Source organism: Calidris pugnax, unplaced genomic scaffold (genome assembly GCF_001431845.1).
Source record: "Calidris pugnax isolate Ruff unplaced genomic scaffold, ASM143184v1 scaffold56, whole genome shotgun sequence".
NCBI classification, from domain to species: Eukaryota; Metazoa; Chordata; class Aves; order Charadriiformes; family Scolopacidae; genus Calidris; species Calidris pugnax.
In genome coordinates, this window is record NW_015090839.1 from 14,356,384 (window position 1) to 14,383,729 (window position 27,346).

Consider the following 27,346-nt stretch of genomic DNA (forward strand, 5'->3'; position numbering starts at 1 on the left):
CTCGCGGCCCGGCCAGGAACAGGGCTGCGGGCCCCGGCGGCAGGCCCGGCCTCCCCGGCGGAGGAGACCCGCGGTCTGCCCAGCTCCTCCGGGGACGAAGCCCTGATGGGCGCCTCGGAGGGTTTGCCCGTGTGCCTTCTGCAAGTCTCAACGAGCAAGAAGCGAAAACCAAACAGCCTGCCATTGTGTTTCAAACAGAAATGCGTTTGATGTCTGGAAAACAGCACTCTTAGCTAAAAATATATGACTTGTAGGACCATTTAGGTTTGAAAAGACCTTTAAGATCATCGAGTCCAACCATTAACCTAACACTGCCAAGTCCACCACTAAACCATGCCCCTCAGCACCATGTCTACACATCTTTTAAGTACCTCCAGGGACAGTGACTCAACCACTTCGTGAACAGCCTGTTCCAATGCCTGACAACCCTTTCTGTGAAGAATTTTTTCCTAAGATCCATCCTAAATCCCTGGCACAACTTGAGGCCATTTCCTTCTGTCCTGTTACATGGGAGAAGAGACCGACCCTCATCTGATTACACCCTCCTTTCTGGTAGTTGCAGAGTGAGAGGTTTCCCCTCAGCCTCTTTCCCCCCAGATTAACAACCCCGACTCCCTCTGTCTTTCCTCACTAGATTTTTTCTCCAGACACCTCACCAGCTTCGTTGCCCTTCTCTGGACACGCTCCAGCACCTCAATGTCTTTTTTGTAGTGAGGGGCCCAGAACAGGACAGAGCACTCGAGGTGGGGCCTCATCAGTGCAGGGGGACAATCCCTTCCCTAACCCTGCTGGCCATACTGTTCCTGATACAGGCCAGGATTCTGTTGGCCTCCTTGGCCACCTGGGCACACTGCTGGTTCGTATTCAGCCAGCTGTTGACCAACACCTCCAGGTCCTTTTTCCACCAGGCAGCTCTCCTGCTGCTCTTCCCCACACCTGTAGCGCTGCATGGGGTGGTTGTGTCCCAAGTGCAATACCTGAAGTTAGCTTTCTGTAGAAAATGAGGGGAAAAAAGCAACCGAGCCAGGCTGACAGGGTGTTGCACACAAGCCTGCACTACATGAAGCATGTGAGGTGACTCTGTGGCCTCTGGAGGAGCACCTCGCTCTGAGAACACAGAGCAGGGACGTGGGGACAGCTTTGTGCTCTACAGCTAGGAGGGCCTGTCCTGCTCTACTTGAACTAGGTGAGCACCCATGCTGTCCTCAGGAAAGTTCACCAGTTCCCTAGCAGCAGACTTGCCAGCTTGCTGTTGAACATGCAGGCTGTCTTTTGACAACACCCATTAAAACACGGTTCTGGTTTTGAAAGGTTTTTAAACCCAGAAGTCCTTACAGCAAAACGTGACCAAAACTCCCGTACCAAGAAATCATGGGCTGTAGTGTCTCTGCGCTACCACCTGTGGTAAGTGCTGCTTAGTTCTGGGGCATAGCGTTCTGAAAATCAGTAAATTAGCTTAGCGTGACTCCAGTGCAACACAAGCAGATAAATCAAGTAACAGGGAGCAGCACTGGCAAGCACGTTGCAAATGATTCCTTCTGCAGCCAGCACAGGGCTGGCAGACCCAGTGCTGAGCTAGAGCTTATAAAACCTGGCAAACCCAAGCTGTGACTGCATCTGTGGTGCAATTAATCAGTGACACGAACAATCTGCCTGCAGATAACTATAAGCTGAGTATATGTACAAATTTAACAACTCACATTAATTAATACTTACAGCTAGATTGAAAAAAATATCACTAATATTTGGCAACAAATAGCAAATATCATTACAGCTCACAAGTGTGAAGTTCATGCATCAATAATTATGAGACAGATAGCAAAGTCATGATACTGTACATGTGCATTTTGACTTTGTAATTTAATTTTGATCTCCCTGTTATTATCATCTCTTTTGATAGACAATTAACATAAATTATGTTACCATAGCACACAGAAGCCCCACTCACAGGCACTGTTGCCTTGAGTGATACACAAATAGAGAACATCACCAAGTATCAACACAGACCTATGAGACAAAAGATGATGAAGAGATGATGAGAATGGTCAGCGTGCCAAGAACAGATCTTTGCATACTAGCAGCTTAGTTACTGTCAATTTTTATAGGCATCACACTAAAAGGGAGGGAAGGCTTTGCATGACAATAACAAGAGGGCTTTTTATTTAGAAATTAATTATATTTTCTATACTACATTACCAGTGTTCCTCACGGCCACGTCAGTTCAAACCAAGAACAATTGTGTCAAAACAACAACAATTTCTGCTTCTCCTGTTGCTCTGAAGTCTGCAGTCCACATGGGGTAGCTTCAGCAGTCTTTCCTTCTAAATCCTAATGTTAGGGAGGATAAGTGACCCAAGAGGGTCACGCTACCTAATGGCAAAAGACAAAGCATGACAGGCCACAGCATCTAGGTAATCTCTAGTCTCCTCTCTTCTGAGAAAGGGGTCATCTTCTGGCAAAAAAAGGCAGGAAGTTCAAACAATCTCCTAAAATCATCCTAAGCAGCTGCTCACCCCCAGGTGTCAAGCAAATGTAGAAGCTAGTGCCTGAAATTTATAGCTGGTGGCTTTTTAAGACCATCCTTTCCTGAAATCTTGCAACTTGCAAAAAAGTCCTGAGCCCTGGCAATGTTTCAGGTCCATTAGCTGTCAAGGCCCGGAGCGCAGCCCCCTTCTAGAAGTGCTGCTGGCTATGTTAGAGTTTAGCTGGCTGAGTCCAAGGTCAGCTTCTCTGCTGATAAGACCTGTTGCAAAGAAACCTAGAAACAAGAACCTCCCTCTACTTTCCCTTGGGAACTGCTTTTAAGCTGAGGCTGTACTGCTGGCCCTCACCTGTGCTACATCACAGCTGGGCAGCAGCAACACCTACACCTGGTTTCCTACCTCCTCGATCCTGACTCGGATCTGCTGGCTGGGCTTCCTGGCTTGGTCTTGGACTTACCTCATCACTATGGACTTGCTGTGTGATCACTGGACTACGTCTGACCCTAATCACTGTCTCTGGCCCTAGTCATGAACCAAATGTGCTGCTGTATGTCCTGCTTCTTCTTGGTGAGATCTCTGCTCTCACTTGCCTTGTTATTATGCTCCACCTGTGGCTCCCCTTCACTTGCAGAGCAGTCAGCCCTCCCTGCCTCCTGACATTGTGACACTAAACCCATTACTGCACTGCCATGCTTGAAAATTTAATCACACAGAGATGTTGACATGCAGAACAACTGCACTGACTGTCCACAGAAAAAAGAAGCATAAGCCACATGAGGTAGCAGAGACACACAGATTTGTCTGTCACAGCTCAGCTACCTTATCACAGCAATGCAGCTGCTCTGCACACCTTTGTTTCATGTTAAATTAATTCCTACACTTCAAGGTTGTGTAAAGATTGGTAAAGCCAGCCATCAGGACAGCTCTTGACTTGAGGGAAGTCTGCAGAATCAGAACCAGTTCTTGCATGGGGCTCGATAGGACTGCTGTGGCTCTTTAATTATTCTTGGCTGCTGGACTGGCCCTGGAGGCTGTAGAGCAAAGCATACAGATCGTCAACATGCATATATTATGATTATTACTAAGCTGCAAGGCCTGTACATGAACTAGAATCCTCTTGAGTTAGGTTCAGTGTACACTGTGTATAAACAGAATACAGATGCACAAACATCTAAATATAACATAGGGGATGACAGACACACACAGATATAGGAGAACCATTTTGGGTAGTATGATAGATAGGGGTCTCAATACAACAGGAAACTTACCATTATTGAATTTCATCACAACAGGAGACAATCTTTAGGGAAGGTTTGGAGAAGAAAGATGATCCATTTCTGTGGGTATTTAGGACACCTGGGACAAAAGTAAAGGAACCGATGAAAGAAAATAAGATGACAATGAAAGGGAATAAGATACTTATCTGAAAATTCAACAAGTGGCTATAAAAAATCAATGTAATCAGCTGATGAGAGGCAGGACCCAACTGCTTGGTACAAAAGATAGATAATGTCATGTGGGAGATAGGCTGTGAAAGCCAAGATCAAAGAAAATAAGGTTCTGAGAGTTCGGATAAAAGATGAAAACACAGAGAAGTGATGTGGATGGATGGGGAGCACCGTGTAGTAGAGATCTGATACACAGAGAATCCTAAAGACTTAGAGTTAGACTTTAATAGGTGATTTATGTGATAGTTTTAGCTGAACCTGTGTCTGCTTTGGAAAAAGGGATCGTCTTACTGGTTTTGTACTGGCTAGATGCCCAATAAACAGACTGTTAATTTATCTTTCATTTCCGTACTATTTGACTGTTCCACAATTACACAGTCTAGCAAGCTTAAGCATTGAACAAGTGATTGGCATAATCTAATGTGATAGAATGACTCAAAAAACAGCGGATGCCTGTGAAAGAACCAAATTGCCTAATTTAGGCATTCATTCACTGGGACAAGTGAAGAACGTAGGAAGGGATGGACACCATAGTCATGTGTGCATTAACAGAGTAACAGTGGTGCTATTTCCACCTTTCGCTGCTTATGCAAGTATTAATTGGTTTTGTTACATTGTTTCTCACTATAGTCATCCATTGCTGATTTACTCCCCCAAACTACCCAAACTGCACTTCCACACCTCATCCAGTCAGTCTTCTATGTCCCAAGATCTCCCAATAGAGAAAAGACTTTCCTGCCTAACTTATTTTTCCAAAAATGTCTTCTTGGCCTTGCCTGCCTCCTTAACTGAAAGACTCCCCCTCAGTCGCCCCAAGCGCTTCTAACATCTAGTTGTTTCCCACTGCCACCGTGCCAGCGTGGTTCCTAGCTCCTCTTGCATTCTGTTTCCTCTCACTCTCTTTCTGTTGTTGGTGACTTCTCCAAATTTTCCAAAGATAATTTCTGAAATCTCAATGTGTCCTCTACATCATAGTGTAGGAAATGGCGACTCACTGTCTTATTGCACTGCAAAACTTTAAATGTCTGTCTTTAAAAATTGTCTCCTCAGGCATTCAAAATATAAAAGCTGGCATGATTGAATGTTTTAAGAAACAATAGTTGTGTTGATTGCATTTTGAAATGTCATAGGATGCCAGAGTACATCGCCCTAAAACGTACATTTGTGTGTTTTAGTTAAATTCACAATGGTAGAAACAATAATCAAAATGCAAAAAGAGGGTACAAATAATTTGATAGATTGTTTTACAAGTGTTTTATGGTAACCCTAATGGAAGTCTGTGCTATTTAACTAGCTGCTTTCTTTTTCTGTTTTTTTCCTTTGATTTTTACAGCTGTTTCCAGAAGAATATTTTCTTGTACAGAAAGCAATACGCAACAGTGCTAAGATCCCAATGACAATACACCAAGAACAAGAATGGAAGTAAATTTATTCAGCAATTCCACTGTTGTAAACAGTTCATCCATCAACCATAAGCAGTTAGAAGGGCATAGCCTCTGGGAAGTCATTACTATTGCTACTGTAACAGCAATTGTAAGCTTAATAACCATAGTGGGAAATATTCTTGTAATGATATCCTTCAAGGTTAACAGTCAGCTCAAAACTGTCAACAATTATTACTTGCTCAGCCTCGCCTGTGCAGATCTCATCATTGGAATATTTTCCATGAACCTTTATACATCTTATATACTCATAGGCCACTGGTCTCTTGGAAGCCTTGCCTGTGACCTGTGGCTAGCACTGGACTATGTAGCTAGTAATGCCTCAGTAATGAACCTCCTAGTCATCAGTTTTGACAGATATTTTTCCATCACAAGGCCTTTAACGTACAGGGCCAAGCGCACACCTAAAAGAGCTGGAATCATGATTGGCCTGGCCTGGCTAATTTCCTTCGTGTTGTGGGCACCTGTAATCTTGTGCTGGCAGTATTTTGTGGGTGAACGAACAGTACCACCTGAGGAGTGCCAGATACAGTTTTTATACGAGCCCATTGTCACCTTTGGTACTGCAATTGCTGCTTTTTACATTCCAGTGTCCGTGATGACCATTCTGTATTGCCGCATCTATAAAGAGACAGAGAAACGTACCAAGGACCTTGCTGAACTGCAGGGTTCAGAGTCTGTGGCAGAGTTTGAGATGATAAAGCCTCAGAAAGCTTTCCTGAAGTCTTGCTTCAGTTGCAAGCAGCAAAACGTAACCAAAAGAGAGAGGTGTCAAGCTTCCTGGTCTTCATCTAGTCGAAGTACGTCAGCTACGGTGAAAGCCTCTCAGGCAACAAGTACTTGTAACGACTGGGCTAAGGCTGACCAGTTAACCACCTGCAGCAGCTATGCCTCTTCAGAAGAGGAGGATAAACTCACTGCTGATTCCGTTTTCCAAGTAACTTACAAAAGTCCATCTAAAGGTAAGGCAGAAGAGTTTAATGACAGTACAGATGTTGTTGTCAAAGACCAACCTGAAGAAAATGATTTTGAGAATCAGAAATACTTTTTGTCTCCTGCCAAAGGCCACGTACAAAAAAGTAAAAAATGTGTGGCCTATAAATTCCGGTTGGTGGTTAAGGCTGATGGCAGCCAAGAAGCCAACAATGGTTGCCGTAAAGTAAAAATAACTCCTTGTTCTGCTGCTCTGTCGAAGGATCCTTCCATCAAAAGCATGGATCCAAATATAAATAACCAAATAACCAAAAGGAAACGGATGGTTCTTATAAAGGAACGCAAAGCAGCACAGACTTTAAGTGCCATTCTTTTGGCTTTTATCATCACATGGACTCCCTACAATATCATGGTTTTGATCTCCACATTCTGCTCTGACTGCATTCCCCTGACACTGTGGCACCTTGGATATTGGCTATGCTATGTGAACAGCACTGTTAACCCCATGTGTTATGCCCTCTGTAACAAAACTTTCAGGAAAACTTTTAAGATGCTGCTTTTCTGCCAGTGGAAAAAGAAAAAAGTGGAAGAAAAACTGTACTGGCAGGGCAATACCAGACTGCCATAATTACTCTTATATAAGGGGTAAGAGGGAAAATAGATCTTGATGTATCCTAGTAAACTGACTGCAATTGTGTCTTTTCAAAGCTGTTGCTTTCTATGTCTAGGGGTTAAATAATCTGCAGAAAAGTAAAATTTTGCATGAAAGTTGTGTGCTTGGGATAAAGAAGTCAGTGGCTGCTGTGAGCAGCACAGGGTATTTGTGATTATGCAGTAGATCTTCATTAAAGCTATTATGTTTGGGATCTTCTGTCCTTTCAGCATGAGAAAGTGTAGAGGAAATTATAAACTACTAGAAACTAGAGGGGGATGGTCATCCAGTCGTCAGGTCAGGTCACCCAGTCTATCTCCTTGTAGTGCAGAAACTGTTTCTTCCTATAGTTCATTTCTTCCTTTCCAGTGTATTGTCTATTTAGTTTTCAAGGTACCAATCAATGGAGCTTGCACAACTTCTGGTTTGAGACTTTTCCACCTGCTGTTGGAATGAAACAAGGACTATTTAAAGGGGGAAATGCTGCACCCAATACTAAATGTTCAGGGAGATTCATAATACTCCAAATGAACATATATTATAGGAGAATGTAATACTGAGAAAATTTCAACTTTAAGGATGACTTTTCTGAATACATAGGAAGGGCTCATAGTCGAGGAAATAGATAATGTATTTTCTATGTGAAGAAGCCAATCCCAATCTCAATTCCATCATGCAAGTCACTGTCATCTGTAAAAAATGGTGATGTTTAGCAGGTACCTCTGAAGTTCTCCATTTCCCAATGCCTCTGAAGGAAATCTTAAAATTTTATGCTATAGTGACAATGGTACAAATCAGAACTGACTGTAAAGCTTAATGGATATAGTCTATCTACTTTACAACATAAGGGAAGTCTTTTTTTTGCAATCATCTCCTCTGTTGTGCTTCTCCTTGCTCCAGAAGTTTCCATTGATGGAGTAATCCAGAACAAGAGAAAAATACGTATTGATAACCTGTGCACTTACCTATATGTTATGGATTATTAAAAACAGTGACAGAATTGGCATTTCTGAAAGAACAAAGATTTTTAAAGTAATTTTTAAATATTTCTACAAAACTATTAAGGAAACTTTGCATTTCCATAGCATTTTTTGTCTTAAAATAGTTTTATAAATGCTAATTAACAGTAGGTGTTTGGAAATATAGTTTATCTCCAGCCACTGTCTTCTAGTCCAGCAGAACCATATCTGCTATAGTACTGGGGCCTGGAGTCAACCTCTTTGATGGCTGTGGCTTCTGGGACTGGGCTGTACTGGCCTAGTTACAATAAGCTGAGACTCTGGCCCACTACCTGAAGTTTGCCAGGGCGTTGGGTATGTGCTGAGGACACTTCTGTGGCAGGGGTGAACTGCACGTGCCTGCCTGAGGTCTGTGTTAGGTTGGCAGGAGCCCTGCAACATTGACTGAATGCCTGAGCGAGGGGCTGCCTTCAGCAGAAGGCCATTGGAACAGAGCTGGTGACCTGGCTCTTTGTGGTGGAAACAAATGTGAAGCCTCAGAAAAGTTCACAAGAAAACAAAGTTGTCAGTGACAGGAGTCGTAAGGAGTCAAGTCCTAAAGTAAACAAATGTTTATAAGTAAATGAGAAAGATCTCAATGTACGCAAAATTCAGATTCAGCTCTAGCCTTTCTAATTTTTTCTAAAATTTAGCATGAGATGCTCTGGCATATAAGTTTGGGCCAATCTTCATATTATGTCTGCTTAGATGCGCTAGTGGGACACTGCAGTGGTGACATGACCCAGTTGCACATTTCAGGGATTGTATTAGTCATCTTGAATGTACCATTGCTCTCAGTGAAATTGTGGCATAATTATTAAATTATCATACCATCACAATATTTCCCTACAGATACGTAATTCCTCCATGTCAACAACCACAGTACAAGTAATTAATATTTTTTATCTCCAATCTCCAGACGGTAAAGTTGTGTCAGTGAAAGATTAGCACTGCAGTAGTGTAAAAATATGTTCTCTAAATTCACATGACTGATTTTGTAACACACCATACTGTGCCTATTATTTTTTGCACATTAGCATATGATTGATTAAAGGAAACTATGGGTCTTTATAAAGACCCTTTCATCAAATTTCCTCTCTCACTATCCAGAGCTTTTCTTGTGTACAGTAACTATGTACAAGTTGGTTATTATAGTGGGTTTATTTTATATTACATTGGATCAGGCATTCAGTAAACTGTGTTTGATTTTTAGCAAATGAATGTGTCCCTCTGCGGCACAAGCTGTAGTTAAAGGCAAAATTTATGAGGTAGTAACAGTTCCTGCTAGCTGCGGTGTTGTTGCTAGAGTAAAGCATTGGCTTCTACTGAAATTAAATGGGATATTTTTTGTTGGTTTTGGCTTCTCTTGAACTAGAGTGTCCTGTAAATGTTTCTGGACTCTGTGCTGAGTAAATATATTAGAATACATGGTGATGGATGCAACAATGTTGGCTCAATGTAGTTGTGACATACGTGCTCAAACTGTGCTGCCAGCACTTCACCGCGTGAGACGTTACATGGCCAAACATGGGTACATTGTAAATACCTGGGATTACATAAAGAGGTGTGTGTTGCTTAATTGTTACATAGGGTGTTTATTCTTAAAAAAAAAATCAATACCACAAAAAGAAAAACGCTATCCTCATCAGAGAAACAATTAGTACTTAATTATATTTTGTTTTCGAATTATATTTCATTCATTTAAAAAGTGCTGTGGGACTTTTACAGTGTAAAACAATCTTGTTATCTGTATTTCTGTCCTTTTAATGAACCTTTTACTGATCTTGTAATTGACTATGGTCTCAGTCATGGATTTGTGAAAAGATCTTTTTTTGTAAAATTACAAGTTATTTATACATAATTACATACACATACATATATAGAGATATGTTTGTCTGTATTATCAATATAGATGCATAAATATACATCCCTAACTAAGCTTTTCAGAGACGCAGCATACTTTAGTATTTTTGAATATTGAATTTTCCCACAAATTGGGGGTATCATTTTTTGTCTCTCCCTTTTCATACATATGAGCCTCCCTATATATTCCAGATCCTCATAAATTATCAAATAACACAAATCTTCTGTAAATATAATTTAAGTTTGTAGGTAAATACTAGGAAGAGTTCTCAGAATTTTGAAACGGGTATAGAACACCTAGTTACAGTTGTGCATTTTTTGTGACTACTTAACATGGAGTGAAGAGCTTTGCAAAGGATGGAAAGTCAAGATAGAATTAAAACGCAGTGGTTTCCTTTATAGAAAAATCCTGTTGAATTGAGGAAGGATGAAATCAAAGGGGTGATAGAGAAAATACCATAAGAACCTGTAAAATATGATAGAGCATATTTTGCCATTAATTGTATAATTCAATTGCTAATCATGCTTAACCTACTCAACTATGCATGTCAATTAGTAACTGCTATTAACTGTTGAAAGATATTTTTATATGAGGATTTTTGTTCCTCTTGGCTGAGTTTCTGTAATCGAAATATTCAAGAGAACATACAAGATATTCTAACTATTATCCTGAAATTTTGTATAACACAGCAATGAAAACTCTTCAGCTGTCATACAGCTATCCAATAACATAGAAATGTGTGAAGTAACCCAAACAGCTGTAAAAGAAATCAAGGTCTACAGGGTTATCAAAACTGAAATCCTTTTATTTATGATTTTAAAACAGATGAATCTATAATGAAATTTAACTATTCTCTATTTTATAACCAGAAAAAAAAGAGACCCTGTTTAAATAATGTTGAGTGCCAAAACAACTGAAGCTAGCAAATGGGAAATAAAGCCAACACTCTTTTTCTCACAGTGGTTTTAAAAAAACAGAGAAAGCTGAAGCACGTCATGGAACAGGGAGAAGCAGCAGTCAAAACTTGGTAAACAAAGTAGACATATGCAGGAAAAAAAATGGAGCAATAAGTAAACAATTGTGAAATCATTTTGATTTTTTAAAAATATACATTCACTGAGTTTCTTGGGGAAAAATTCAGAGGAGTTGTAAGCTTTGGATTAGTAGCTTTAAATGGGAAAGCTGATGATCCCATTAGCTCTGAGTGATCTAAAAAGAAGGAAGAAAAGCCCGTCCTGAATACTTCATTGTGTATGGGATCATTAAAAAGTAGAGATAAATAGAAGAGTCAATGAAGGGGAAATGAAGCCGTGGGAGATGAGGCTCATTCCAATTTTATACATTAAAATACCTTTCACTAAAAGTAAAAAGGAAAGGCCTTATGCTGCCCTGTGATAACACAATACTCTCCAATATGTGTTTTGTAAATGTAGGTACTTCACTAAAAATTTCCTTCCTGTGTGATATGTGAAGATGTGCAAATATAGGAGATCAACCATGAACATTCATACTGGAGCAAAAGCTTCTGAAATGCATGTATATTCATGTATATCTTGTACAAGATATCCCATCCTGGATTTCATACTTGACTCCTCTTATGGCTATACAATTAATTATTTAAATCTTCTGGCAGAGGTCTTAGTTTCTGACAGTGACTTCCACTTATGTGGTTGGTAGATGTCTATGTCCTGGTCCAGTCCTGGATGATATGCTATCAAAAAGCCCTTGAAGACTTGCAGAAGCCCAAATTAAATTTTCAGTCATGATTACTTAGTGTGATTATTCAGTCAATGTGAGTTCACTCCAGTCACTGGACAAAGAATCCATGTTCCTTTCAAAGTAAAATGGCTTATCTACAGTTCAACTTTCTGACATGGACAGGACTTGGTTGGATATGACACGCTGTGGTCCATAGGTTTGATCATCATCCATGCAAACTTGCACATGCGTTGCTTGTTGCAGTCCTTTTGCCAGTATATCACGTTCCTACGGTTTAGATTTGCTCCAGCACATGCGTCGTACCACCAGCCTCCTCCAGGAACACCGTTGAGTTCCAGTTTAGCACAATTCTGAAAGTAATTGTCATTGTCTCTGTCCTTGGTGGTGAACTTCTGGTTGTCATGGAGATAAGCTTCCGTGTCCAAGGTCAGAGCATCAGTGGCATTGCCTTTGTATAGACCAACCCTGATTCGGTATTGAGATGCTTCATCTTCAATAAGGAATGGTTCATACTGTCCCCATTTGATTTCAGCGTTTAGGTTTACAAGTTTCACTCCAAGTATATACTTCACGGAGCTGCTAGTTAACTGATGCATATATTCATTTCCTAACCAGTGGTTATCTTGAACGGAGCCAAATCCGTATTTGTAATCCTGCCAGGTCCTATCAAAGTCGACAGTACTATTAGCAGTAATGTGCTGGATTACTGTCCAGCCACCATCCTGCATGTTACAAAAGACAACAATTGGGTCCTCCTTTGGTTGGATGATGTAAAGACCATCCCTGGAATTTCCTTTGGAGCGCTGAAAAATCTCAAAACAATCCCTTGGATAGTCTGAGTAGGAAAAAGAGAAAAAGTTTTAAAGTAAACTGCTGTTCAAATAGTACATTTTAGATTTTGAACTCTGTGCTTTAGAGTGAGTGAATGATTGCCTTCTGACTGGAAGGTGACCCTGACTTCATCCTGGCTGGTGGGCACCTGCTTAGCTAAAGGGGAAGGACTTCAGGGCAGAACGTGCAGGAAATGTTCAGAAATTAAGAAAAAAAAAAAAAAAAGGGTTTGGTATCCTGTCATACAACAGAAGTGTGATTTTCCATTTATGAAAGAAATGTGGTTGAAAAGCCAAAAGTTATCTAAAGACCATTCCTTTTTTTCCTCTCTTCTTCCAGTTAGGCTAGTCAGCAAGTTTCCAATTCCCTGTGCCACATGTTGGACAATTGTGTTCAATTACTAGACCTAGCCTTATCCTCAACAAATAAATCTAATTTCTCTTTAACTAATTTATTCTTCAGGCACTTGTAACACCCTTGCATTAAATTCTGATACATATGCCATGTGTTCATTGACAAAAGGGAAACATTAAAGCACATTTCTTGCTAATACACAACTTACAAACATCTGAGGATTTTCTTAGGAACAGTTCTTGTCACTCGAACTCCAGGCTAAATCTTACCGCTAATTTGCAGGTATAAGTTCAGTGCAGTGCAGTGCTGAACACCAATATCAGGAAAACACATGAAAATGCTTTTGCATTTTATTGTTTATCCAGTAGACTCAGTAGTAACTTTTAGTAACTTTTCTGCACCTCTTCACTGCAAATTAATCTCCTAGAATGTGGGTAAAATTTGCACACAATATTGCAGATGGCCTTATATAGTGCCACTGATTCTTCCCAAGTCTTATTAAAAACACCTCTGTTGATATATTCTTGGATTGCCTTTTTATTGTTTAGTTGCTTTTAATCTAGAGTTTGATCTTTGTAACTGGTAAGGCCCACACCTTGCAGTAAAACCTAGAATTTTGTACTTCATTTTTCATCCCAAGAGTATTACTTAAGAACATCTGATTATTTTTTCTGCGTAATATTCTAATTCTTTGTATTTACTTTTCTCTACTTCATGTTATCATTAAATTTTATCAGCATATTCCTATTTTTGCATCAGTATTCTTAATAAGAATACTGAAAAGATCACTTATAAGCAAATACTTCCAATCTCCCCTTGAGTTTATGGTTTACTTTTCTACCCAGGTCATTGCCATTTACTTTTCAATCTCTACTGAAATTATAATGTAACCCTACCTTCTGTGATTTAATATTGCATGAAGTATTTTATCATAGGCTTTGCAGAAGTCCAGATGGACTAAACCTGTTAAATAGTATTATTCATAGTACCAGTATTGTGTCAAATATAGTCTTTTATATTTGATATTCAGAAGTTTATTGGTATTTCTAAGCCACTCAGGGCATATTTACAGAAGTGTATAGGCTTTCCAAGGTCTTATTTTTATACCTTTCACTGCCTAATAGAATCTACAGCCATGAATAGAATACTTCAAATCTCAATACTATCTGCATGACATTATTAAATGTCCTGAAAGAGCAGAACTGTATACATGACTCTGTACCCTAGTTGTTAGAACAATAGCCTGACTCCAAACCTGATCCCATGATTTTATAGAACGATTATTTAGGTGATTTATATGGGGACGTCCAAGCCAGTGATATATACAGTGACAGTTGTATTTGGCCTTCTCAGTGAATATTATTGATGTAAAATGGAACAACTGCTATAGACAGAAAATGAGAAAATCATTTAGGCTGACTGTTACATGATTCACTTGGAAAGTGAATTTTATAAACTCTCAAGTGCCATCAGTCAGAGGAGGAAAATGAATCAATCCCACTGCTCTTTTTGTGTACCTGTTATGTGGGATCTACTCTGGTAAATACATTAGAAAACCTACCAAGCTGGACCTTGCATGCTAGGGATGCCTCAGTTATAGGTACCGATGGGTTTTAGGTACCGAGGTGTCAGTATAATGTAGATAGGATTGTCCTAAGAGTAAGTCTCCAAATGCTATAAAGTATTTTTTTTACAAAAAAAAAAACAAACCCTGTTAATTTCTCTTGAATTAGATGACAGCTGAGCAATGGTTTTAAAAATTCTAGACTTCAGGGCAGGACATGTTCACATTGCAAAGTATTTTTGCAGGGCTAACTTTCAAATGCATTGGCTGAAAACATAATAACAAAGCAATAAAGTAAAACACAGCATGCATCCAGATCACTCGCTCTCTTCATGAGTACCTTTTTCATTGGTGTTACTCAGTCTCTCGTAGCCTCTTTGGGGGAGAAGGTGGGCATTAGCCAAGTCCACTACCTCTTTGGTGCTCACTGACACAGCACAATGAGAGAGAAAGAACAGAATAAATCCAGCTGAGTTCATCAACATCTTCCTTCCAAGTCAGTCCTCCTGCAGCAATACAGAACTGTAACACAGACTGGAACTGAAAATGGAAAGATTTATGACTTTTAGTATGAAAGTCCTGAAGGAGAAAGAATTGAAATACCTAGCTTCACTATAGTGGTCAAATTGGCTTCTCCCATCTTTCAAGGACCTTTCCTTTTCTGAAGTCTTGCATCCTATTTCTGACTGGTCATCCCTCTGACATGGAGCACTGTGCTGTGACACTTAGAATGTCTCTCATTGTACCATGCTGGTCAATGAAACATAATGCAATTTTGTGTCTGACAAAAAGCCATAGAAAGTAATTACAAAAAAGAAAAGCACATCTGATTTTTATCAGAATTGAATTTTGCTTATTCCCTGAGTGCAAACTGTAGTGGTCAAACTGGCAGAAACAGTAATACTAGCTCTGCTGACTGTAGTTCAAACACTACTCAAAGTCATGGCTTTCTGAGTGCTGGGAATATTATCATGCACTGGAGGACTCACATCAGCACATCTGACTATGTTTTTTGTGAATTTCCATCTATAGCTTTAAATAATAGGTTACAGGTTTAAATCAGATTTTTAAAAAAGCTCAAAAACAAAGCAAAAAGAATTTTTCTTCAGCCTCTTCAAAACCCATAAGTATTCAATATATTGAATCCAAACAGTTTTGAGCCTCATTCTGTCCTCCTTTTAGGGTTACACATCTAGTAACACCTCCACCCAATATAGCATGAGAGCTTAGGCTATTACTGGACTACATCCTGGGGTCCTCACTTAGGCAAACTCCAGCTTGACTGAAGAGTCTATATCAACGACAGCTATACGACTTCTATATCAATGACAGCTTAGACTGAATCAAGGTAACAAGTGTTTCCCATACTCTCAAAGGACACATGTACTTAGGCTCTAGCCGAACTATTTTATTTTTATTTTTAAGGACCGAGCTCTCCACGGTGGCTTTGACCAAGGCAGAAAACAGATATAGCAAGATACTGGTCAGAGTTTATTTCCTGCCAGAGTCAGCTCAGAGTCTAGAGAGGCCGGTATCCTTCTCTGCAGCGGCTTATGTTGCAACAGAGGCACATTCCTTATAAATCTAATGACTTAGCAGCGGATTCAGCAAACTGTTTTCCAGAGTGAAAAAATATTCAGCACATTTTTTTTAAAATGTCCAAGATAAATTGTTATCATAAAGTTCAGGTTTGAGAGTTGATTTTTACAACTACCATTAGACAATCAGCAAACCAGAATTATCTACTCAACCCAAAACTATTCAGTAATAATTCTGATTTACTATTAACATACGATCTGCTATTTTATGCAAAGCTGATCATTTGACATCGGGGTCATAATAAACTGGAAAATTACCTTCTATAAAATTTGGCACAAGATTTCCCTTAAAGCAGTTTCTACTGTGCCTGCATTTCCCACTGTCATGTATTATTTTCCCTGAAAGCTTCAATTATTGTTGCTATTATAAATCCTTATATTATAAATAACTTAAGAAAAAACCCAAACCTAACCCACAATCATTACTGAACTTCAGGAAATCTCTACTTGCATCTGGAGTTATTTTTTTAGTTGCCTTGTTTTTCTCTTAGTATTTTTGAGTGAGTCAGTCTTTTTTTTCGCCTCATATTTACACATTGAAATGATTTACAGATCCATTTAATTCCGGAATAGAACTTGGTATTATAAATTATTAAGAAAGCAACTGAAGAAACCAGCACTAGGCAGGAATCTTACCTCTGTCAAGTGAAGCTTGGTGAAGAAAAACACACACAAATGAGTGAGCTCATTCTTTACAGTTGTACTTTGCCTGCTACTTAAGTCCAGGTGAATAAATCAGCTCCAACACACTATCTCAAATGCAGCAAAATTGCATCTTCATTATTTCACACTGCTCTTACTCTGGTGGACTTTGTTCTGACATATTACACTTGCAAGTACGTACGTATGAATTATAAAGTACAAAGATTGAAACAACTCAGTAACTAAATTAAATTCCCTTGATTAATAAACAGACACAGTGATGGAGAAACAAAAAGAGGTTTTAGTTCAGCAAATTACTTAAGTTGCTTAAATGCACGTAGACAGATGCTCAAATGTACTATGCCATTTTGCATATGTGAATTAACTAGATGCTATACTGCTAGTCACATTTAAATTTGCACAGAGACAACTTGATTTATGAGTATTAGGAACAAATCAACCATAAATGTTGTTGTTACTTCAAGGTTTAATGTGAATGAATCAGAAGCAGTGTCTCAGAGTTATAAACATGGAAAAAACAAAAGCAGAACAGGCTGGTCAACAGGTTTCTATTTTAGTTTATCTGTATTAATAAGAGTTAATTAACATTAATTTAAGTCAAAACTGTAATGAATCAGATGAGTTAATTGCTGCTACACATCTGAAAGTTGTACTGTCTACCTGCATGGCCTTTAGATGATGTCTAATCTAGCATTTACCCTTTTCAAGATGAGCCAACACTTAACTTTTGTGCTCCTTGATCCAGCCTGCAACCCACTTTGATCAGGTTCCATCCCTGAACACTCAAAATTAAAATTGGTGGAGCATTTAAGTGCTGTGCAAGCTCTACTTAAGGATTTGTACTATGCATAATTTTTGTTCTTCAATAATTCATCCTCAGTGAAAGCACATGTGAGGATTTGCATTTCATGGACAATTAAATAAATACACATAACAAATGTTTTAGGGAACATTTACTTGTAACATTTAAAACTCAGTGATATTTCTTTTCATTTTTAAAGTACAAGCAACGCTTTATTATACATGATGATGGCCACGGAGAGTCAGAACAGTATCTTTTCCCTGACTCTGGCCAGTAGCAGAGCTATAGGGAAAAGTTTAAGAACGTGTTCTCTCCGCTTTTAGCATTATGCAGCTCAGGGAATTTCTGGTATCTGTATGTTTAAGATATCTAATTTCTGGTTAGTACCGAGCTTTATAAACCTTGGCTAAGACATGGAAATGCTGTATTGTAGCTTATGAAATAATGAAAGTGCTTTGAATAGACACAGATCTTACTAAAATAGGATGCTAAGAAAGGGCAGGAGCAGGTACCTTTCCACTCTGTCCATATAGATGCACTTCAGAAAACACCATTGACTTTAGTGGTATTTATATATAGGTCTCACGTTACCCTGATATAAATTGGGCTACATCTTTGTTTTGTGCCTTTGATTCCTACATTTCCCGTCACTGTTTATGTCCTCCCCCATCTTTCCATTTTTCCTTACTTCCTTGCTGCTTCATTCTCTTTGATGATTTCCAAACTTTCATCTGAGCTGGCAGAGCAGAACTGAAGTGGGAAGTGTTTAATTAGAAGAGAGGAGAAAAGCCAACAGCATTCATTCACTTGTGCTCACAAAAGCATCTATTTCTGTAGATGAGAATTTTGAAGAACAATGAAAATCATTACATATTACTCTGCTTTTGATAAACTATTTTGAGAATAATTTTTCAGCCCTGAAAATTATATAGTGATCTTAAGGTAGGACTACTTTACATTGTTATGGTTTGGTTACACACAGATTTCAAAATAATGCATTACTATAATGACTTATTCTTAGCCCAGTGACCACATATTCCTTCTCCACAGTATGCTGAATTATCCCTCTGATTCTGCTCAGCTTTAACTGGCAAGCATTCATTTGAATTTTTCCAGTGCAGCCTCTACTATGTGTAAAGTCTCTTTACAACTTTTAACAACTCATGGCACACCCTTACAAAGGAAGAATTTGACTGAGATTGATCAATTTACTACTTCATCAAGCTCTGAAATTAGTTGCAAAGACACCTGGCTACTCTATTGCAACTGAACAGACTGTCTGTGTAAGGAATATGAAAAGTATCCGTATCCAACGCATATAATGAAGCCGTCAATCCTAGAAAGGGCAAAGTAGAAACCTGGATAATGATGTCAGTAAGTGCCAGTAAATATTATAGAATCATTTATGTTGGAAAAGACCTTTAAGATCATCAAGTCCAACCTTTAACCTAACACTGCCAAGTCCGCCACTAAACCATGTGACTCATCCACTTCCCTGGGCAGCCTGATTCAATGCTTGATAACCCTTTCAGTGAAGAAATTTTTCCTAGTATATGTCTAAACCTCCCCTGGCACAACTTAAGGCCATTTCCTCTTGTCCTATCACCTGTTATTTGGGAAAAGAGACCAACCCCCACCTCGCTACAGCCTCCTTTCAGGTAGTTGCAGAGAGCAGTAAGGCCTTCTCTTCCTCTGAGCCTCCTCTTCTCTACGCTAAATGGCCCCAGGTCCCTCAGCTGCTCCTCATCAGATTTGTTCTCCAGACCCTTCACCAGCTTCATTTCCCTTCTCTGGACATGATATAGCACCTCAATGTCTTTCGTGTAGTGAGGGTCCTAAAACTGAACAGAGCACTTGAGGTCAGGCCTCACCACTGCCCAGTACAGGGAGACGATCCCTTCCCTAGTCCTGCTGGCCACACTATTCCTGATACAGGCCAGGATGCTGTTGGCCTTCTCAGCCACCTGGGCACACTGCTGGCTCATATTCAGCCAGCTGTTGACCAACACTTCCAGGTCTTTTTCCACCAGGTGGCTCTTCAACCACTCTTCCCCAAGCCTGTAGGGTTGCATGGGGTTGTTGTTACCCAAATGCAGGACCTGGCACTTGGCCTTGTTGAACCTCATATAATTGGCCTTGTCTTATTGATCCAGCCTGATCCAGTCTGTCCAGATCACTCTGCAGATCCTTCCTATCCTCAAGCAGATCAACAGTCCCTCCCAACTTGCTGTCATCTGCAAACTTACTGAGGGTGCACACAATCCCCTCATCCAGATCATTGATAAAGGTATTAAACAGAGTTGACCCCAGTACTGAGCCCTCGGGAAACACAGTTGTGACTGGTCACCAACTGGATTTACCTCCATTCACCACAACTCTTTGAGTACCATCCAGAGAGTTTTTTACCCAGCAACACGTATGCCTGTCCAAGCCATGGGCAGACAGTTCCTCCAGGAGAATGGTGTGTCAAATAGTGTCAAAGGCCTTACTAAAGTCCAGGTAATCAACATGCACAGCCTTTCCCTCATCCACTAATTGGGTCACCTTGCCATAGAAGATCAGGTTTGTCAAGCAGGACCTGCCTTTCATAAACCCATACTGACTGGGCCTGATGACCTGGTTGTCATGTACATACCGTGTGATGGCACTCAAGATGATCGGTTCCATGACCTTCCCAGGCACTGAGGTCAGACTGACAGGCCTGTAATTTCCTGGATTCTCCTTCCATTCTTGTGGATGGGTATCACATTTGCTAACCTCCAGTCAACCGGGACCTCCCTGGTTAGCCAGGACTGCTGACAGATGATTGAAAGTGACTCAGTGAGCACTTCTGCCGGCTCCGTCAGTAACCTTGGGTGGATCCTATCTGGCCCCGTAGACTTGTGCAGGTTTAAGTGGTACAGCAGGTCACTAACAGGTTCCCCTTGGATTATTGGAGCTTTATTCTGCTTCTTGTCTTCCAGCTCAGGGATCTGGTTACCCAGAGAACAACTGGTCTTGCTATTAAAGACAGAGGCAAAGAAGGCATTAAGCATCTCAGCCTTTTCCTCATCCTTTGTCATTGTGTTTCCCCTCCACATCCAATAAAGGATGGAGATTCTCCTTAGGCCTCCTTTTGTTGCTAGTGTATTTAGAGACACATTTTTTATTGTCTTTCATCTCAGCCTTTTCCTCATCCTTTGTCATTGTGTTTCCCCTCCACATCCAATAAAGGATGGAGATTCTCCTTAGGCCTCCTTTTGTTGCTAGTGTATTTAGAGACACATTTTTTATTGTCTTTTGCAGCAGTAGCCAGATTAAGTTGTATTTGGGTTTTGGCCCTTCTGATTTTCTCCTTGCATAACCTCATGACATCCTCGCAGTCCTCCCGAGTTGCCTGCCCCTTCTGCCAAAGGTCATAAACTCTCATTTTTTCTTGAGTTCCAGCCAAAGATCTCCATTCAGCCAGGCCAGTCTTCTTCCCCTCTGGCTTGTCTTTCGGCACATGGGGACAGCCTGCACCTTTAAGATTTCCTTCTTGAAGAATGTCTAGCTTTCCCGGACTCCTTTGCCCTTCAGGGTTGCTGCTCCCAAGCAACTCTGTCAGCCAAGCTCCCAAACAAGTCAAAGTTTATCCTCCAGAAGTCCAAGGTGGCAGCTCTGCTAACCCTTCTCCTTAGTTCTCTGAGAATCAAAAACTATCATTTCGTGACCGCTATGCCCAGGGATGGCCTCTGTCATTATGGGAAAGGCTTTGACACAGGCTAGCAATTTGTGTACCCAGGGTCTTTGAAACACTTGAGATGGATGATTTATGGCTTTGCGTTGTTGTCAGAAACATGTAAAAATGCTAACTTTCAGGCAATATACCTGTTCAGCATACCAAGGAACTCAAGAGACAAAGTTCTAACCAGGCAAAACACATAAAACATAGAAAAAAGGTCTCACTGAGTATCCTTCCTGAAAGTTTTGTGGGTGCACAGCACAAGCAATTGCTTTGGGGAAAAAAAACCAAAAACACCACCACCAAAAAACAAACAACAAAACTAGGCCATAGAAATATTTCTGCAACTTTGAGTGGCTTTGAATTGCTTTGCAACCTTGGCTAAACACACTTTGTTATCTTTGTATAGGATCAGTAACAAAAAAAAGTGTTCATAACAGTTTTCACTTGTTCTTGAACTTCTGAGCTGGCAATGGCATCTTAAGTGTGTATTTCATCTGACAATGCAAAAAGCAGTTATTAACTGCTGAAACAAATTGCAAATAAGACTGTTTTCAATATAGTTTCTAAATATCTTTTTACACATACATTATTTGAGATGAACCATTATTTGGGAAATGAACTGAGTTACATATTTTTGACTGAATGTAAAATAAAATAGATGCCTCCCTCTTAGAAACATTTGACTTCTCAAATGTTCAGTAAATTTTTTTCAGATTTATGAAAATATTCCAAGTTCTTAAATAAATACAAAACCCATTTTCTTCATGTCTCCTTGTTGAACCATAAACTAAATTCTAAAGGCACAGAAACTCAACTGAATTAAAAGGGTTCACTTTCAATAAAAACACTGAGGTAGGACCTAACTTGAAAAATACATCCAAATCCATCATACTTATTAATGAATGAAATTAATTTTAATGAAGGAGTAGGACTGGAGGCCAGATTAGGTAAAAACCATCTCAAAGACACTGAAGAAGTTAGATATTTTCAAAGTGGCAAGGACAGATTAAATTCTACATGCACCTTATGAACTAGCAAAAGTCCTTCCTGAACCATTTACAATTACCTTTTAGAAGTCATGGAAGTCTCAGAGGACTTCAGTGGGGATAGTAGAGGTCTATCTTTTGAAAAGGGGAAAAAGTATGAGAAAGAAAGAACAGTGAGCTTCAAAACTTAGAACACAAGAGAACAGAAAAAAAATGGGGTAAAAGGATGAAAGGTAAGATGATAAGGTGATGAAAATCAGCCAGTGTAGACTGGTCAAGAAAGAAATCAAACCAGACTTGTTCTTCCCTGCTACACGGATCCCTCACTTTCACAACCTTTGGTCCTTCCTCTAAACATTCCGTAGAAAGCTTCACACATTCTAACAGTCCCATTAAAAACATCTCATAATAACCTTTTAACAATTCCAAAGTGCCATTCCTCCTGCATCTCATAGCTAGTCCTCTGTAGGCAACGTTTCACTATGCAAGGAGTTCTGGGAGAGTTTCTTTGGTTTTCACACCAGGAGCAATGGTCTATTCATTCTCCTTTGGTAATCTTAGGAGCAGTCAAGTCTGTGTCTTCCAGTTTTCACTGATAAGGTTAACTGGGGTTCCTCTGCCTGTCACTATTCATCTGAACCTCACCAAGCTTTTGTGTTTACTATGATTAACCACATAGTCTAAAAATAACACTGTGCAATGACCACAATCTGTGACTTGGGAGGTTCAGATTGGACATTTGGGAAAGTTTGTTCACCAGGAGTAGTGCAGGATGGGAACAGCTTTCCCAGATAGGTCATGAAACCTCCATGCTTGTAGGTTTTTAATACTGGCCAGACACACCATGGTGTTGGTGATAACTCTGCTCAAAGTGAGGTTGACTAGAGACCACCAAGAGAGCCAACACTTCCATCATCAACTGGGTGGACTTCAGAGATAATAAACCTTAAAAGTATCTAGCATTTCAGATTTGATACAGATCTGGCACACTGTGAAATAGGATTCAAACTCAGAGTCACGGTTTAAACACTACTTACCTAGGTATCAGTCAGCTTTCAGAATAATTTCTAATACAAAAAGAGACATTCAGTAAAATCACTAAGGTGAAAATATTTTCCCTTTCAATGCACCAGTTTTACCTCAAGTATCTGATCAAAAACAAATAGCAAAAAAAATTTGATAAGTACCTGCACAACTATTTGATTCAACAATTTTAGCTGATTATCAGACCAAAGATTTTTAACAAGCAATGTGTTGATCTTTGATTTGAATGAATTAGCTATACTGTTCAGCTTAAAACACTGTAGCCTATCCTTGTAATATGAGTCTAAAAATTATTTTCTCATCTGGGACAAGAAGCAGCTGGGAGTATTGTCATGGCAACCATCTCATTTCCAAAGAGAGACTCTGTGACTTCTGTTGCTCTCTAGCAACCTCACAGCTGAAGTAGCTTTGCTAAAAAAAATGACAAAAATGAGGGGCTTTTCATATAAAGCAATATACCATCACAAGAAATGCTTGGAAGGATCATAAAAAGAATGCTTCAGAACATAAGACAGACTTTAAATAAACAAATTAAATTTTCAGTTTGATGATGAGACCGGAAAAAAAAAACAAAACCAAATCAAAAAACCAAACCCAAACCACATCTATCCTGCCACGCCAACACACATTTCTGCAGCTGACTGTGGAATCAGTCTCTCCTGGAAATGATAGTTATCACAGATTTCACTGTCTCACACTAACTGCATGACTTAGTTTCTTGATCCTGCTGTTGTTTAAGGAAACTGAGTAGCAACGTGAATAATACACAGGGGGTGGATAGGGTGGGAGCAGAAAAATTTCTACCAAAACAAGACATTTCACTGCCCACAGTTTTCCCCAGGGGAGAGATTGAGATCACATCATAAGAATTAGTCAGACTGCTCAATAACTACTGAAACGTTTTAAGGAACTGTGGTATTAAGAACCTATAGTCTAAGAACCTATACAGACTAGAAAACCTGCAATACCTCTTTAACATGCTGATTCTAAATCTTAATCTATAGAATTTAGAAATGAAGGTAAATTAATGCACAGATGTCAAGGTTATGGTTTAAACTCTTATTTATTTACCCTCACCTCAGTTTGGTTACCTTATGACCTCTCCTGGCTTTAAGCATTCCTGGTAAAGACATGCTTGTGCAAGAGGATGGTCGCTCAGAGGAGACCATCTGGAAGTGCTACAGCAGTACAAGGCCTTACTCTGGGAAAAATACATTCTTAATATGTAAGTTTGGAGTTTTTCATCATCTACTATCTGCAGCCATCACGCAGAACAGCCATAATGCTGCATACAACGGCTGAGACCAATACCTCTTGCACTGGCTGGAGAAAGAATACTAAACTTTCCTTCAAAAGTCAGACTGGACAGCAGAGCAACATCCTCAGATGTGCTTACATATTTTTCCACAGGTATTTATATAACCTGGCTGCACTGGTAATTTTGGTCCGTATTTTGTTCAGAAGGGAGCTAACTGAAGCAAGTAAGCACTGCTAAAAATAGCAAACACAGCAGAGCCCATTTCATGGTTTGGACTTCTGTTGATAAACTGTATTAATATTCTCAGTAACACACTGTTATTGCAGAAATACCTGCTTATTCAAATTCCTAAATTGGAACATAAAAGAATTATTAGGCAGTAACAGTATGTAAACACTAACTATATGTAGAGTATTAAAAAATACATGCAGAAAAAGAGCAGGCAATGTGAGCACCATTTAAAGGAAAAAACCCAACAGTGCTTAAATCAAGTTAGAAATATAAGTACTTATAGCCATAATCACTTCTTACAAAGAAGCATATTTGAGAAAGTGGAAGTTTATCTAGTTTAAAAAAGGCTGTCAAATTTGAACAATGTACAAAAGATTTTAAAAAGAATAACAAGGTACTGCAAAGCTATAAAGACAATGAGCTTCAGAGGGCAGGTTTAGTCCATCATACATAAAAGTGCATAAACAGCTACGGTGAATGAAGGAAAGCACTCAACTTTTTTGTAATACAGTTTTAAGATTGAAAGAGGCAGAATTCATCAGTGTTTTCCTTTCCTATGTGACACTAATGAAGTGGGCTGAAAGCAGCAGGTGACTCTCAGTGTTAGGTACTGGGATTTAAGTTGACATTTTTCACGAGGAGCTACCCAGGCTCACTGGACATTTTCTTCATTTCACCCCCCCCCCCCCCCCCTAAACAGTGCATTTTATTGAACTCTTGTATATTCAGTGAACTGTGGCTGTATCAATCTTTCTGATACTTGCCTCAGGGTACACTTAAAGAGCTCGAAAAAAAAAAAAAATCTGTAATAAAATAAGCTTCAAACGTATTACAAAGAAAGCACAGCAATTTGATCAGATTTTTCCAGGACAAATGACCTCTCCACCATTAGCTAGCTACCTGGCGATAGAAATAATTGGTTGCTACCACTGAAACACTTGAAAGCACAAGTGATGTACACAATTATTTCTGCCAGCACCAGCTGAATAGATTTTGCTACAGCAATTTCAACAAGACCCTTTTAGCCTTTATAAAAACGAAGGGCAAACAGAATTGAAAAAACTCTGTGTAAATACCATGTGAATAGAATTAGCAGGAAAATAAACCAAAACAAAGGAGGGAGTATCAACACTACAGTTCAAATCTAAAAATGAGAGGATTACACAATAAGGTTTCTTAAGGAGTGTCTAGCAACTGTTTATAGATTCACATATCTAACGTGGGGGACCTTTACAAAGGTACAGGTAGAAGTATTATTTTTAGGAAAGAATCACCTGGATCCTTTAATCACATACCTGGTAACAGCATGGTTCACTTCTCATTGCTTTTAGTAAATATAATGATGGATGCTGCACTTATTCCACTATAGGCCTGTCTTTTAGTGACTGCTCCACCTCTCATCTGAGCTCCTCCTCTTTGTATGAGATAATGTTTAGCACTGCAAAAATACAACCTCATTAGAAGGCTTGATCTTGATCTCCCCTTTCTTTAGATACTTTCCCCTCAGGATGCTGACCCGCTGGAGAGCAGCTCTGTGGAAAAAGACCTGGGAGTCCTGGTGGACAACAGGATGACCGCGAGCCAGCGATGTGCCCTTGTGGCCAAGAAGGCCAATGGCATCCTGTTAAGACAGTAGGGTGAGTCTTTTTTCAGTGGTGCCCAGTGACAGGGCAAGAGTAACGGGCCCAAACTGGAACACAGGAAGTTCCATCTAAACATGAGGAGGAACTTCTTTACTTTGAGGGTGGCAGAGCACTTGAACAGGCTGCCCAGAGAGGTGGTGGAGTCTCCTTCTCTGGAGACATTCAAAACCCACCTGAACATGTTTCTGTGCAACCTGCTCTAAGTGAGCCTGCTCTGGCAGGGAGGTTGGACTAGATGATCTCCAGAGGTCCCTTCCAACCCCGTATCATTCTGTGATTCTGTGTTCTACTACCACAGTCAAGAAATTAAATCTTTATTAATACAGCTTATACATTTCCCACCTGCCAAGCTGAAGCAATCTGTACCATATCTGTGGATGGCTGAGAAAACAAACTGGTAGGAAAAGAAACACTCCTCCCCACTCTAAAAAATCAGATCAAAGTCTTACTCAGTTCTGATCCCAGGAACGGGAAGCATGACTCTGAGTGTTTAACCGGATTCTCCTTGCATCTGCATGGTAAACAGCAGTCCTGTGCCCTGACACCAGACTATGAGCTTGTGTGTCTTACTCTCCGTTCTGAAACACAAAGGGAAATGGTACACCTGTGTGTACCACAGCAAGAAGGTCCTTAATCCAGAGAGCTTCTGAGGAGAATATATAATATATATATAATAATATATATATAATATTTCAGACAGAAAATATTCCTTTAAAACTTTTTAAATTTTTACTTGCTCTGTTTTCAAATGAGTTTCACCACCTTTTCTATTACTTTTTTATCTTTGTATTCAGCTTTAAAGAATCGATTCAAAATTCAGTTTTGGTCAAAAAATGTCATGAAAGGTCTTCTTTCTGTTGTATGTCCGCTACCATTTGCCCTTGACTGAATGACAGTCTTTAATTAATTTTTATTCCTATCAGCCATGCAGAACCAAATACATAATAAAAATGAGCTCAACCGTAATCTGTTTTTGTGCATCATCAATAGAAGGGCTAACTAGCTAAGTTCCACTTGCACAGAAAATTATATTGTCATTAAATCTTCATAACCTTATCGGAAACAAAGTATTACACAAGGGTCGCTGCCAGCATAATTTGAAGGAATAACCTTGTGATTTCAAAAGT

The 27,346-nt window shown here is 39.6% G+C and overlaps 2 protein-coding genes across 2 annotated transcripts in view; one reads left to right on the top strand and one right to left on the bottom strand.

Annotated features, from left to right (window-relative positions):
- CHRM5 (cholinergic receptor, muscarinic 5) overlaps positions 1 to 10,598 on the top strand; it is a 56,669-nt gene extending 46,071 nt beyond the window's left edge. Inside the window, exon 2 of the mRNA XM_014941647.1 lies at positions 5,265 to 10,598. Within this exon, the coding sequence (XP_014797133.1) occupies positions 5,348 to 6,934 (1,587 nt within the window). The 5' untranslated portion in view covers positions 5,265 to 5,347 and the 3' untranslated portion in view covers positions 6,935 to 10,598. The remainder of the gene's footprint in view (positions 1 to 5,264) is intronic.
- A 6-nt stretch (positions 10,599 to 10,604) lies between these two features.
- On the bottom strand, positions 10,605 to 26,107 carry LOC106887883 (fibrinogen-like protein 1-like protein). Its single transcript, XM_014941648.1, has 4 exons — positions 25,872 to 26,107; positions 19,987 to 20,351; positions 14,629 to 14,828; positions 10,605 to 12,374 (listed from the first exon to the last, which is right to left on the bottom strand). The coding sequence occupies exons 3-4, from the start codon at positions 14,771 to 14,773 to the stop codon at positions 11,674 to 11,676; spliced, it is 846 nt and encodes a 281-aa protein (XP_014797134.1). The 5' UTR covers positions 14,774 to 14,828; positions 19,987 to 20,351; positions 25,872 to 26,107; the 3' UTR covers positions 10,605 to 11,673.
- Positions 26,108 to 27,346: the final 1,239 nt, after the last annotated feature.

Bases quoted from the DNA above. Each gene is read 5' to 3' on its own strand.
- LOC106887883 (XM_014941648.1), bottom strand. From the start codon at position 14,773: ATGTTGATGAACTCAGCTGGATTTATTCTGTTCTTTCTCTCTCATTGT. The intron at 12,375-14,628 runs GTACTCATGAAG...TTTCCTACTCAG, and splicing joins GAGTAACACCAATGAAAAAG to ACTATCCAAGGGATTGTTTT.